This window comes from Gossypium arboreum, chromosome 6 (genome assembly GCF_025698485.1).
Source record: "Gossypium arboreum isolate Shixiya-1 chromosome 6, ASM2569848v2, whole genome shotgun sequence".
In the NCBI taxonomy this organism is placed as follows: domain Eukaryota; kingdom Viridiplantae; phylum Streptophyta; class Magnoliopsida; order Malvales; family Malvaceae; genus Gossypium; species Gossypium arboreum.
In genome coordinates, this window is record NC_069075.1 from 10,976,893 (window position 1) to 10,991,140 (window position 14,248).

The window sequence follows — 14,248 nt, forward strand, 5'->3', positions numbered from 1 at the left end:
TGATATATCTTTTTCATACCAGAACGAGGTTGTTGTTTGGATGCTTCTACGTCCAATCAAAGTTAAGTTCCTTGGTGGTGATAATTTAAAAAATTTGCCATCATCAATTTATGAAAGGTACCATGTGTCAATCATTCAATAACACATATGACGACAATCTTGGTCGTGACTCGTGATAAGAAAAACATTCTGTGTCGGATGGATACGATTGGTGGTCGAGAGTGCATGGAGTCAAAGTCTTTCGCCCTATTTAAGACGCAATTTAGCCGCTTAGGTTGATATAGAAGTGTAAGGAGGACACCCATCTCTTGATTTTTATCTCTTTGTCTGTTTCACTTGGTTCTATCATCCACTGCTATGGCAGAGGTGTGGCATTATTTCACCATTTATTTATTTTCTTTAATATTACTATGTCATATGTGCTGTCTGTTATTTACGGATTAGCTAATCTGATATGTTATATATTTATGTGTTAACTTCATAAACTCTACATTTTATGTTTCCAAAATAACGAAAGATTCATTATTTGAGTTGAGTTTGTGTATTTACTTTTGATTAGTATAAAAATAATAATAATAATAAAAATAAAATTAAATATTAAAATGACAATATAATATAAAACAAAAATAAATTAAACATACCGTATTACACCGTCTATACAAACTCACTCTTAACTTTTACATTCTTCGCCAATACTTAGTATCATATATATATCATTGCAGAAAATAAATGGAAGAATGGTAATACCTATTTTAATATAAATATAATATTATATGTACAATTTTCTATCTATCTTATTTTTATATTATTATCTAAGTATATGAGTCTAATGTAACAAATCAACTCGACATTAATTTCATCAACAAAATTCTTAAAATAATTTTAAATAATTTAAATAAGTTTTATTATTACGAAAATGCTTTTGTCATTTTTTTATTTTAAAAATAAATTTTATTACATATGTGTTACTATTATTAATTTCAAACCTTACATTTTATTATTTATTGTATGTTATTTTTTAAACACGTGTTTTAAATTCTTGGTTTCACGCATATACATATGGGGTAGAATTTTAATTTTTAATTTAAGTGTGTGACTGAGTTGGTGTCAACTCGACACTAACTCAGTCAAGAAAATTATATTTTAAATAAGTTATATTACTATGAGCTTACTTTTGTCTTCTTCTTATTTAAAAAATCAATAAAAATGTTGAAACAGTTGAGATTTAAACTCATGCTACCAACATCGATAATTTTTTCACCACTTTGACCAAAGCTTTATTTTTATGTTTTTATACATTTTAATTTTTTTACACAAATTGTTTTACCCACATTGTTCGTATATATTGATAATGTCGTTGATTGAATGAGTTGGTGTCATGACCAACTCAAGAAAAATGAAAATATCATGATAAATATTTAGATTACATTTAATATTCTTAGTCGATATATTTACTTATTTGAATTTTTTACGTACAATTTAAATTAACTTTTTATTTTAATTTTGAACATATTGTATACGTGTTGTTATTGTTATTATTATTAGTTTCAAATATTATATTTCATTATTTCTTGTATGTTATTTTAAAAAATATATGTATTCTAAATATGTTATTTCTATATACATACACGTGTGACACACGTAATATATATATATATATATATATGTATGTGCATGTACATACGTTCGCTTAAGCGGTAGAAATCGTGAATCATGAGCCGCAGACTTCAATCCCCCTAATATAACAGCGGAGGATATCTAGGATATCCAAAGTCCTGAACAATCCATTTCCATTGCCACGTTTAGGAGCACTATACTGGGTTGAATTGAATTCAGTTATTTCTATGTACTAAAATAGAAATTCATTTTCTATGAGATGGCATTGCATTAATTCTCTCTTTCTATATATCTATTTCTTTTTACAACTCAGAATCAATCCGAGCTATTTCTGAATAAAGTGAACACTCGGTTAATAGATCACAATTTAAATTATTTAAGTACTTAACTGAGTAGTTTTCACGAGTCAACTCGGTACTAACTCTATTAAAAAAATTATAAAAATATCTTTTCATAATTAAAATAAATAATATTATTTGAGGATATTTTATTCTTTTACTTAAAAGAACAATAAAAAAATTACATGTGATACAATTTGAACCCAAGACATTTATTGCTCAAACAAAGTTTTAAGTTGAAATAATTTGTGTATTTTAATTTTTTATGCATATTTTATTACCTATAACAATCGTATATTTAAACTATTATTCTTTATTTATTTTAATATAATATTTACAATTGTATTCATATAGTATTCTTAATTTGATATATTTATATATTTAAATTTCGTTTTACTCACAATTTAATCTTAATTTTTCATTTTAATATAAAAATATTTCATATATTTTTATTAGTTAATTGTAAATAATACATTTGATTATTCATTGTATGTTATTTTTAAATACACTTTTTTATCTATGATTTTGATGGAATTTCTGTAGTATGATAATATATATATATATATTGCTCTTTTCTTTTCTTACCTATCACATTGATTGATAAGAGCACTGTTGTAGGGCACAACAATGGTGTTGAAAGTTGACCTTCAGTGCTACCGCTGCTATCAGAAGGTCAAGAAAGTGCTCTGCAAATATCCGGGCAAGTTTGATCGATCTTTTCTTTTCTCATTATGATTTGTGCCTAAATTATATGCATGAACAAATATATATATAACATAAATGAAAACCGATTAAATGTGATGTAATGGTGTTGAACAGAAATAAGAGACCAGAAATACGATGAGAAGGCAAATACGGTGACCATCACTGTGGTCTCCATCGATCCTCAGTGTATCAAGACCAAGATAAGCAGCAAGGCCGGAAGTTGCATCAAAAGCATTGAGATTAAACCGCCTGAAAAGAAAGCACCTACTGAAACAAAAGATAAAGATAAGCCCCCTAAGAAGGAACCTGAGACAAAAATAGTATGGATACTTTGTAAGGTATGCAACACGTGGCATCCTGAAGGCCCATGCAACCAGACCATATATATTCCACTCCCACTGGCAAAGGCATGCAATGAGAATTGCGGGAAAAAAATGTGTTGTAATGGTTGTGGGGGCAGTGGGTGCAAAAGCTGCTTAGGTCATGGGTGGATCAGCTGGTATTGTGGTGCTTGTAGCAGCAGCAAGGCTTCATGTAAAGGTTGCGGTAGCTCTTCGTGTAGCGGATGCAGCAACTGGTCGTCCTGGTCATGCAGCGGGTGTGGAAGCTCTTCTTGTGGAGGGTGTTGCATAGGTTGCGGAAACAAATCATGTGGTGGGGGTTGTAGTGGTAGTGGTGGATACGGATACGGATACTACAATAGCTGGAGTTGCAGAGGGTGCAACAGCACCTCTTGCGGAGGATGCAAAGGCTCTTTTTCGTCTTTATGTAAGGGGTGCGGCAGCTTTTGGTGCAAGGGTTGTGGTGGTGGTGGTGGATCATGTGGTTGTGGGAGGTGCGGCCGTTGTTATGATGGGAGTGAACATAAAACGTCAGGTTATTGTACACCCATGTGAGGTGGAGAGTGGATAAAATGTATAATCTATTCCATTTGAGTGCCTGCCTTGGCTTGTTCTTTTACGTTTTGTTTTTCTTTATTATTACGAAATTTGGGTTTGCTATTTGCAATGTTGAAGCAGGGGAGGAGATGAATAAAATGGATGAGTGGAGTTGTGGTTGAATTTTCTTCATTTGCGGTTGGTTGAGGAGGAGTTTACCAGCCTCTGACCGTATGTCTTTACATGATTCCTTTGAGTAATTAATAAAACCTTGACTTGTTTTTTAGCCTAATTTTCTTGAAAGTGTGTCAAGAAGAGAATGGCAGAAGTTGGTTTTTCTGTAGGAATTTTGGAATCCCTACCATTGTCCAATAACTATCAATCTTATTTTATTTTATTTTATTTTTAAATCTAAAAATTTAAGAAGAATATATAAAATAATTCATAAAATATATATGATGTATTAAAACGCCAATCATATTGTGCTATGTGTATTAAAAATATTTTATTTAAATTCTTTTAATTTTTATCAATTAAAAAATAAATAACTTTAATGGATTAATTAATTAACCTTTTCAATTTTATTTCTTTCCTTTTTAATCTTTCTTGTTTCTTCTCCTCCTAGCTTCATCACCATTGTCGTTCACCATCACCGCCGTCGAGCTCCGTTCAAGCAACTGCTGCTGCTCAAGCATTGACTCAACATTGCTTGCTATTTTACCATTTGGTGTTAATGGAGCTTTAGTTGGAAAATGACGATGGTAAAGATGTGTGAACGGCGCCGGGTCAGAGCTTGAGCAGATGTGGCGGCGGGCTGAGCAAAGTTAGGCATCAGTCATGGTGATTAGGGTTATGGTGATTAGGGTTGAACAAAATTTTAATTCGATTTAAAAAAAATTTTTAAAAATTTAAATTTCAAATTAATCGAATTTAATTATTCAAATTATTCGAGTCAACTCAAATAAGAAATTTCGGATTTCGAGTTCAAGTCGAGTTGAATTTTTACAATTGAATAAATATAAATACCCTTTTAGTCCTTATCAATTTTGAAAATGAGCAAATTAGTCTCTCTCTTAACAAAAATTACAAAAAATCAAAATAATTTTAAAATTCAAAATATTTATAAAACTCCTAAAAATATATTAAAACAATTTTGAAAATGTAAAAATTTAAAAATTTAAATTTTTATAAAATAATAATTGTGGAATCTAAATAAGTGATTAGTGATTCAAGTTTATCATACTAAAATATACTATTATTATTATTATTATTATTATTATTATTCTTTCAAAAGTTTGCAAATATATATGATTTATTTGTGCTCTAACATGGAAAAAGTTATATTTTAACAAGATTTTAATTTGACATTATTAATTTTTTAATTTAACTCGAACAATTTCACTCGATTCGATCGAACACTCACACTTAATTCAAATTATTCAAAAATCTAAATAAGAAAAAACAAAATTACGTTGTTTTCATAAATACTTATTTTATTTAAAATTAAAAGTCAAAACTATCAAGTTAAAAGGCAAAACTACGTTGTTTTAATAAATATTTACCTAGTAGTCTTACTTTCCTTCTTGAATCGTCCCACTTTCCCTTTTTCCCTTACTCAAAATTAATCTAAAAGATTGTACTTCGTCTACTAGTAAAATAATCAGTCCATGTAAATGCAACATTAAGTATAAATAATAAGATTCGTTACTCGACTCGACTTGAAATTTTTCAACTCGACTAAAAAAAAATTCAAATTGAGTTCAATTGATAAAATAAGATTCGTCAACTCGATTAACTTGAAATTTTTTTACTCGATTTGACTCGACTCGATCGAATACTCACCCTAATGGTGACGATGATGGTGATGAAGCTAGAAGAAAGAGGAGGAAGGAAGAAAGATTAAAAGGAAAGAAATAAAATTGAAAAGGTTACTTAATTAATTAAATTTATTTATTTTTTAATTAAAAATTTAAAAGAAAATAAAAAATCAGATTAAATATTTTTTAATACACATGGCACAATATGATTGACCCTTTAATACATCATATATATTTTAGGAAGTTTAAATTATTTTATATATTCCTTTTAAATTTTTAAATTTTCTAAAAATATTTATTTATTTACTTTTTCATATGTTTTTCTAGAAACATGATGAATTTGATAAAATATGTAAATATTGAAGGCTAAACTAGTTTAATTTATTAGAATCAGGAATAAATTAACAAAATATTTAAATCTTGAGGGCCAAATTTTTTATTATACTAATCGATATTATGTAAAATGGATGGAAAATAGTAACGCCACTATTAATTGTCCTTAATCACTCATTTTCAAAATTGTTAGGGTTTAAGAAAAAAACTATTTAACTAGTAACACCTGTATTTAGCCAAGATAAAAATAGTTTAACTGACTGAAGCTATATTTAGCCAAGTCCAAATTCGTTGAACCTTTTTTTAACTATTTTTAACAAAGTCAAATCCATTTCAGTTTACTATTTTTTGCCGGTAAAACTCTTATGACTCATTTTCACTTTAAATACATCTAAAAAAGTATATCATTCTCCCCTCGTTTTTCTCCTCCTCCTTTTGAGTTTAGTAAATATTTTCTATTATAATCTATGATTAATTCATGTTATCGTTTTATAATAGAAGAGTTTGTTGAATCTTATGGACACATTATACGGCAAAATATTCTTAAGGACAATGTACAACAAACCTTAAACTATTTAACTTGTATCCTTGATTCATTAAATTGATGAATATATACCAACACTTCCTAAATATGTTTAGCTTTGCTTTTTCTATGAATTCTCTCTTTTATTTGGATAATCTAATTTGGGGTTTTATTTTTGTATGAAATATAATTTTTCATTGTTTAAGAACTTTTGATTAATTTATAATGACTATACATTTTGATTCTAGATACTAAAACAGTAATGACTCTTCTACAAAGATTATGGACATCAATCGACAAGGGCGAAGCTAAAAGAAGTTTTTTTTTTTTTTGAGGGGGTCGGTATCTGCCAACCCCCTCTCTCGGGGCTCCGCTACTGTCAATGACGAATACATAGGCAAGGGTTGCAATGACACGAGACATGGCTTCATCACCAAAATCTTGGACCTCAGTCTGTAATGTATTAGCCGACCTAAAATTCGACGTTGAGGCTACAAATATTTTGTTTACCCAAAAATAAAAAACCTTGAGTCGGATCAAGTTTGCTGCCGATTTTAGCTCCTTCCGTTTGTAAATTATTATGATAAGTCAAGAATTTCATTCATCAAAAAAGAGTCCCAATTCCATGAAGGGAGAGCAGAGGATAAAAACTATCACATTATCTCATTTATTACTATAAATTGTTAACCAGAAGAATGGATGCAACCCCAATGGGCTTCTTGTTACTCGTGTGTGCATCTGGACCTGCAACCTCATCCCCCATATTTGCACCTATTTTTGTCTAAACTCGGCCCAGTCTATCAAATAATTTAATTACTTTGACAATTTGAAGCACATCAGTTGTCAATGAAACTTTGGTATAATGTTGGTAAAAAAGAGAGTCTACAACTTTTAATGTTCAACCATGCCTCATTAGTTTTCTCTGGGTTTAAATTTGGTCAAATTTTATTATTTTTGTATTTTGTATAAGTTATAGATTTAATATTTGTATTTTAATTTGGTCATTTTCGATTTTATGTTTTTGAATTTAAATAGTCCTTATCAAATGATAATTATTAAATTCAATAAGTTAAGTTTTGTTTGTTTGTTATTTTCACATATTACTTGCAAATAATCAGTTAATATATTTAACGACTTTCGTTTACATTAAGTTTAAAAATTCGAAATTTAAAAAAATATATAGCCACCGAGAATGATCTAATTGATGAATGTGAACTAAGAGCTAGTTTTAGCAATACTTTTGAAAATTGCTCTTGAAAAGTGTTTTTAAGAAGTACTTTTGAAAGTTTAGTTTAAGATTTGAGTATTTAGTATTCTTTGTCAAAAAGTACTTTTAAGAAATAAAATGTTTATTTTAGACATGGTATTATTAAGCAACAAATATGCATTTAAATAATGTTCAAATTAGTTAATATTATTATATTTTAATAAGAATATAATAATAATTTATTATAAATTTTTATTAATATTTTAATATGTGAATTATAAATTTTAAATATTTTTAAGCAATAAATATTAATTATATATAAATTTTAATTAAAATATATAAATTATAAGTTATATGTTTAAATATAACTATTAAATATTTGTAATTAGATATTAACATATTTGTATTATTTTAAAAATAATAAATGGTCTAATAGTACAATTTGACCTTTAAATTTCACTTGCCTTCCAAATATATTTTGTTTTGATTTAAGTTTAAATTTTATTTTTTAATACATTTTAATTTTAATTCCTTGTATTTATATTGAGTGATCTAATTTGATGGGATATATATTAAATTTATACAGAAATTATACTTACAAAATCTTTAAAATTTAATTTAATTATTTAAATCACAATTTCCCCCCTACTCAAAATTAGTCCAGAAATGTTAAACTAGCTGACTGCATTAGCGCCAGCCGTCGCATCCAGAAAGAAAGAGGAAAGATTGTAGAGTCAGCAATCAAAAAGCAACCCCATCTGTTGAAGTTCTACTCAAATTCCACGTGTCCACTATTAATTGGGCTTTACTAGGGCCTAGTCTGCCTGCCTTACCTTTTAATAGAATAATTGGAAGCTTAAATTACAAGGCTCTCTTCAATCCTCGATCTCGCTTTGCTCTCTTTCGCTTTCAAATATTGGTTCTTCATTTCATCGCCCTTCCTTTGCTTCTTCTATCTTCTTTGTTCAGATCTGAGGTCTCTCAGTTCTAAGCCATGGCCGAGAAGGTTTCTTATAATCTTATCTCTTTTTGAGTTCTCAACTCCTAATACCCATTTCGTTCTTATCATTGTTTTTTTTCACTGTAAATTGCTTTTTTTTGTGATCTTTTTGATATTTCTTGATCCTTCCATTCCAGAACCTGAATCTTGTTGTACTTTCCTATTTATTTCCCTTGTTGTTTTGTTTGCTAATGATGATATATGGAATTATTTACTTTCTCTGTCTCTCTGACTTCCATCATTCACAAGATACATAATAATTTATAACTTTACATGTGTGCGTGTACGGATGTAGGTGACTGTAATGGTGCTGAAGGTAGACCTTCAGTGCTGGCGATGCTACAAGAAAGTGAAGAAAGTGCTGTGTAAATTCCCTCGTGAGTTCCCGTTTCCTGATTTTTATGCTTGTCCTTTGTGTGTTTAGCATTTTAATAATTGCAAAGTAGTTTTTTATTTTATTTTATGATTGAGCTGAAGACTGTGAAGTGTGAACTGGTTTAAGTTGATAATTTTTTGATGATGGGTTTTTGCGAACAAGAGAAATACGAGACCAGATATACGATGAGAAAACCAACACCGTGACCATTACCGTGGTATGCTGCAATCCTGAGAAGCTGAGGGACAAGATATGTTGCAAGGGTGCTGGATCAATCAAGAGCATTGAGATCAAACCTCCACCTCCTCCTTCCAAACCCAAGGAGCCTGAGAAGCCTAAAGAACCCGAAAAGCCCAAAGAACCTGAAAAACCCAAAGAACCTGAGAAGCCTAAAGTACCAGAAAAACCAAAAGAACCCGAAAAGCCTAAAGCACCAGAAAAACCAAAAGAACCCGAAAAACCCAAAGAACCCGAGAAACCTAAACAACCCGAAAAGCCGAAAGAACCCGAAAAACCCAAAGAACCCGAGAAACCGAAACAACCCGAAAAGCCGAAAGAACCCGAAAAGCCTAAGGAACCTGAGAAACCAAAAGAACCACCACCACCACCAATGGCTTATCCCCCCATCGGATGCTGTTGCACGGAATGCTATCATGGCGTTGGTGGGGGGCCTTGCTATTATGGTGGACCACCTCCACCCCTACGCCCATGTTACGGGACTTACGGTAGGCCAGTTTATGACAGCTGGGGCGGCGGCGGCGGGTATAGCTACTGTTACACGAGCCGCGGTGAATGTTTTAGCGACGAAAACCCAAATGCTTGCTCAATCATGTAAGGTAACGCGAGCGCATCGTCAAATTCACGAATTCATGACATCACTGGCAATAATTTCTTTACATGTTTCTGTTGAATATCCAGTCACTTATAATTGCACGTACATTTCTTTTTCTGAATGGGGTCATATATAGGAAGATGAAATAAGGTTGGTGATGGCCAAGCGTTGGGTTATTACAGGCTTACAAAAAGTTTCTTACAAATATTAATAAATGAGAATTAAATAAAAGTCTCTATGCTTCCTTTTTTATTACTTTATTAGTGTTGGGAATGTAGATCCGAATACAGATCCAGGTACTTAGAAGTCGTTAAATTAAAAAGTTTCAATAAAAGGCACTACCCTCTACTCACCTAAAACCTTTCATGCCAGGCCCCCAATTTTTTTAAAGAGAGGAGATAATATTATAAAATTTAAAGCTAAATCAAAATTGTTCAAAACTGTTTTTATAGAATTATCGTAGTTACAACAAATTGTATGTATATGCAAATGGTCTGATATATGTAGAAAGAGATGGAAGGCGTGTGATCAGCTACTTTGTCCTACTTACAACAATACATGATGAAATTAAATTATGCTGAAAGGGACTTGACATCCATCCAAGGTTGAAACGATGATAGATATTATAAAGTAATAAAAAATTGAACGGATAAAAAATATTTAATTAAATATCGAATTAATTGAATTGAAATCGATTTCTTAGAATTGATATAGAGGGAATGGTTATTCATATACATCTTTGTATGAAATGGAATAATAAAAAGGTGGTACGCTTTCCCATTGTCGGTGGTGAGCACCCACCACCCTAAGTGGCCAATTCCTTTCAAGTTGCTACTAACTTGGCATACACATTTGCTCCGGGACTGAAGTTAGGTTCATGTGACTGATTTAATTATTTAATTTAATTAAACATTATTAACGACAAAACTCTCAACTGAAGTTGCTCTTGTTGTTTCATCATCATTTCAGCATTTAATCGAGCGCTCCATAAAAAGTGTTAATAAAAAAATTCCTATACCAAGTCTTCCCTCTCTTCCCCTCCCCCCTTCTCTCTCTCTTGTATAAGAGTGCATTAATCTTGCTTGGTCAAGAATTTGTTTTTTTTTCTTTGTTTCGTGTTTCTCTTTTCTACTATGGAGTTGGACCTTCAGAATATAACAATTTAAGAAAATGAAGATAAAGAATTACTTCAAACTGTGAGGAGTTCATTGCAGCTTCCGATCTCTGCTTTGTGGGTAAATTACTCAGCGAAAGGGTTATCAATTTTGCTACTACGGTGAACTCTTCTCTCTTTATGGAAGTCACTACAACGGGCGAGTATTAAGTCAATGGGAGATGCCAAGCTTTAGATAGTTTGGCAATGCTTTTGAGTGAAAAGTGCCGTGAAAAAATACTTTTGAAAAGTTTGAGTGTCTAGTATTGCTGTCAAAAAAATATTTTTGAGAAATAAAATGTTCATTTTAGACATGATATTATAAAGTAACAAATATGTATTTAAATAATGTTTAAATTAATTAATATTATGATATTTTAGCAATAATATAAAAATAATTTATTATAACTTATTTTTAATATTTTAATATATAATATTAATTTTAAATAATTCTAAGTAATTAATATTAATTATTTATTAAATTTAATTAGAATATATAAACTATATTTAAATATTTAAATATAATCATTTAATATTTGTAATAAGATATTGACACAATTGTATTATTTTAAAAATAATTTTTATTTTTAATTAATAATTTTAACACATTCAGTATTATTTTATTTTAAAATGTAATTTGAATATATAACTCATATTAGATATTAATATAACATAGAAAACATAAACCTAACAAATTAAAATATTACATATATTTGCATTAAAGTTTCAAAAGGGATAATATTTATATATCAAATATAAATACTAAAAATTTTACAATAGCATTTACAATTTCGTATTCCATATGCCCCGTTAATATCTTCGTATTCCATAAAATCTACATCATTTCGACCGACATGTTTTCGGATAAAATTGTGTATCATCATTGTAGCAACAACGATCATTGTTTGCTTTTTAAAACTATAACTTGGCATATCCCTTAAAATGACCCATTTTTTTTCAAAACACCAAAAGTTCGTTCAATTACACTACGTAATGATGAATGTGAATGATTGAATATCTCTTCTTTACCAGATACCGGTCTACCTCTACAAAAGTCAGGTAAATGATATCACTGACCTCTATATGGTCCAAGATAACCTTTCATTTGAGGATATCCAAAATCAACAAGATAGTATTTTCCTACATGTCATAATATAACAAACAATTAATTCAAGAATTTTTTTTATAAAAATCATCAATTAAAGAACTTATACTTTATTATTTAAGAAAGAAATAAATAAATGCAATATCTAACCATTTGGTGGGTGAGGAAATTTGTATTTGGATCTCGAATTGCATCAAGAAATATTCTAGTGTCATGTGTCGATCCTTCCCATCCAGCCATAACAAAGGTGAAACACATATTAAAATCACACATTGCCATAACATTTTGAGTCGGGATACCTTTTCTTCCAATATAGGGAATTTGTTCATTTGGTGGAAGAATAGTGGCAATATGAGTACCATCAATTGCACGTATGCAATCCTGAACAAATAATCATATTAGTCTCATGCATATTTTTAGTTGACCAAAAATATTAAAATATAATAATATAAAATTAAAATTTAACCTTAAAATGCGGCATATATCTAGAATCATTACATATTTGTTCGGGTATTGAGCTAAAAAAATTATCTTCGGGTGCAATTAGATCAATGGCCATCCTTGAAACTTTCTCAAGCACAATTGCAAAGTATCGACTTATTGTTGGTCCAGACCTTTGAAATCTTTCTCGACATTGGGAAACTTTTGCACCGGTGCCCAAGATGTATAAAAAAATTCCCAACATTTCACTAGAAGATATGTTTCTTGAAGTTTGCAAGTTGTATCTTGTCTCCAGAACTCTCAACAAACTTGTGAATACAATTTTAGACATCCTAAAATTAATCATTCAACGTGATTCGTGACCGTCAAGGATCTCTCAGATCCATGTCTCACCTGACTGTTTTGAATCCATGCATGGTTGCTTCAATATATACTTATCATAATATAATGCACAAAAGAAGATGCAACAACAAATAATCGGTTAAACATTCCATGCGTTGTAAAATCTCTTTCTTTTTCCCTTTCATCATCACCTTCATCACCGCTAGAATTCTCAACTATACTCATCACCTGTGAATAAATTTTAAATCCAAATCATATATAAACAACTATTGATAAAACTAATTTAGTATAAATAAGTAGAACATAAATTTAATATCCAAAAATCAAACATAAACAATTATTGATAAAACTAGCCCTAAGCATAAATAATTAGACCATAAATTCAATATCCAAAGACCAAACATAAACAACTATTGATAAAACTAGATTACACATAAATAAGTAAAATATAAATTCAATATCCAAAAACCAAACATAAATAACTATTGATAAAACTAGTTTAGCATTGTTATTTAGTCACATAGTAGATACCTCTGAACCCTAGAAGATCGAAAAATTTTCAACTATCCTCCATTTTCGTCTTAAGCCATAAAGCTCTAATCTTGGGATTAATTGATAAAAACATAATTCACTTGTCCTTATTGAGTAAAAATTTAAGTGAGGAAAAGTATAACAGACTAGCTTCTGGAACTTCTTCTGACATGCTATCAAGCGCTTTGACTGCTTGTGGAATACCATATGGATCCATAACAGGAGTCAAACTATATGTGGCTTGACTCATATTGTCAGCTGCATTGCATAATTTTTCTATTTGACTGGACAATCTTGCAGCCCCTCCAATTTGCTTTGAGGATTTCTTTCTTCCAGTTTTAAAATGTGAACTTGATATCTCAGGTGTTTTTCTTTTTTGACCGTTTCTATCAATGTGAACATCATTTGAAATCTGAACATCATTTAAAATGTGAATATCATTTCTCACATTTTTTTCCTCATTCTCTTCAAGTATTTCATTGTTAACATCCTCAAAAAAATTCACTACAGAGTGTACCAGAAGAAGGTGCCCATACTTTATCACCTGTTGCAACTATCCCCATGAACATTTGGTCCAACTTCCCTTTGAATCAGGATCAATGCCCGATGTTCTAAATTTTTGAGCTTCAGGCACAACCTACTGATAAACATGTTAATTTGCATATTTTTTGTGTTTAATTTGGTTTATTGTTGAATTGAACCATGCTAATTAAGTGCTTTTATGATCTAATCTTGTTAGGGATGCAATCGGTCGAAAACAAGCTAAAAAGGGCCAAATTGAAAGACAGTCATTAAATTGGGGCCAAATAAAAAAGATGGAGGAAGCAAAGGAGTTATCAAATTTTGTTGACTTTGCAAAAAGCCAAAAATAGGAAGATATTATTTTATTTTTATTTACTTTTATTTTATTTTATTTTATTTTCGTTTATTAAATTAGTTAGGCTATTTTTAGTAAAAATAGGGTATTTTGTTCTTTGAAAATCATTTATTCATTTTGTATTCCTACTCTAATTTGGAATAGAATTACTTTTCTTTTTCTTTCACTTTGAT

At 30.0% G+C, this 14,248-nt stretch overlaps 2 protein-coding genes across 2 annotated transcripts; both read left to right on the forward strand.

Moving 5' to 3' along the window:
• The first annotated feature begins 267 nt into the window (after positions 1 to 267).
• On the forward strand, positions 268 to 3,866 carry LOC108459991 (uncharacterized). Its single transcript, XM_017759376.2, has 3 exons — positions 268 to 366; positions 2,574 to 2,655; positions 2,775 to 3,866. Exons 1-3 carry the CDS (start codon positions 358 to 360, stop codon positions 3,554 to 3,556), a joined length of 873 nt encoding a protein of 290 aa, XP_017614865.1. The 5' UTR covers positions 268 to 357; the 3' UTR covers positions 3,557 to 3,866.
• Positions 3,867 to 8,253: 4,387 nt separating this feature from the next.
• Positions 8,254 to 9,857, forward strand: LOC108457933 (uncharacterized). The gene is made up of 3 exons (XM_017757147.2): positions 8,254 to 8,424; positions 8,714 to 8,795; positions 8,959 to 9,857. Exons 1-3 carry the CDS (start codon positions 8,413 to 8,415, stop codon positions 9,627 to 9,629), a joined length of 765 nt encoding a protein of 254 aa, XP_017612636.1. The 5' UTR covers positions 8,254 to 8,412; the 3' UTR covers positions 9,630 to 9,857.
• Positions 9,858 to 14,248: the final 4,391 nt, after the last annotated feature.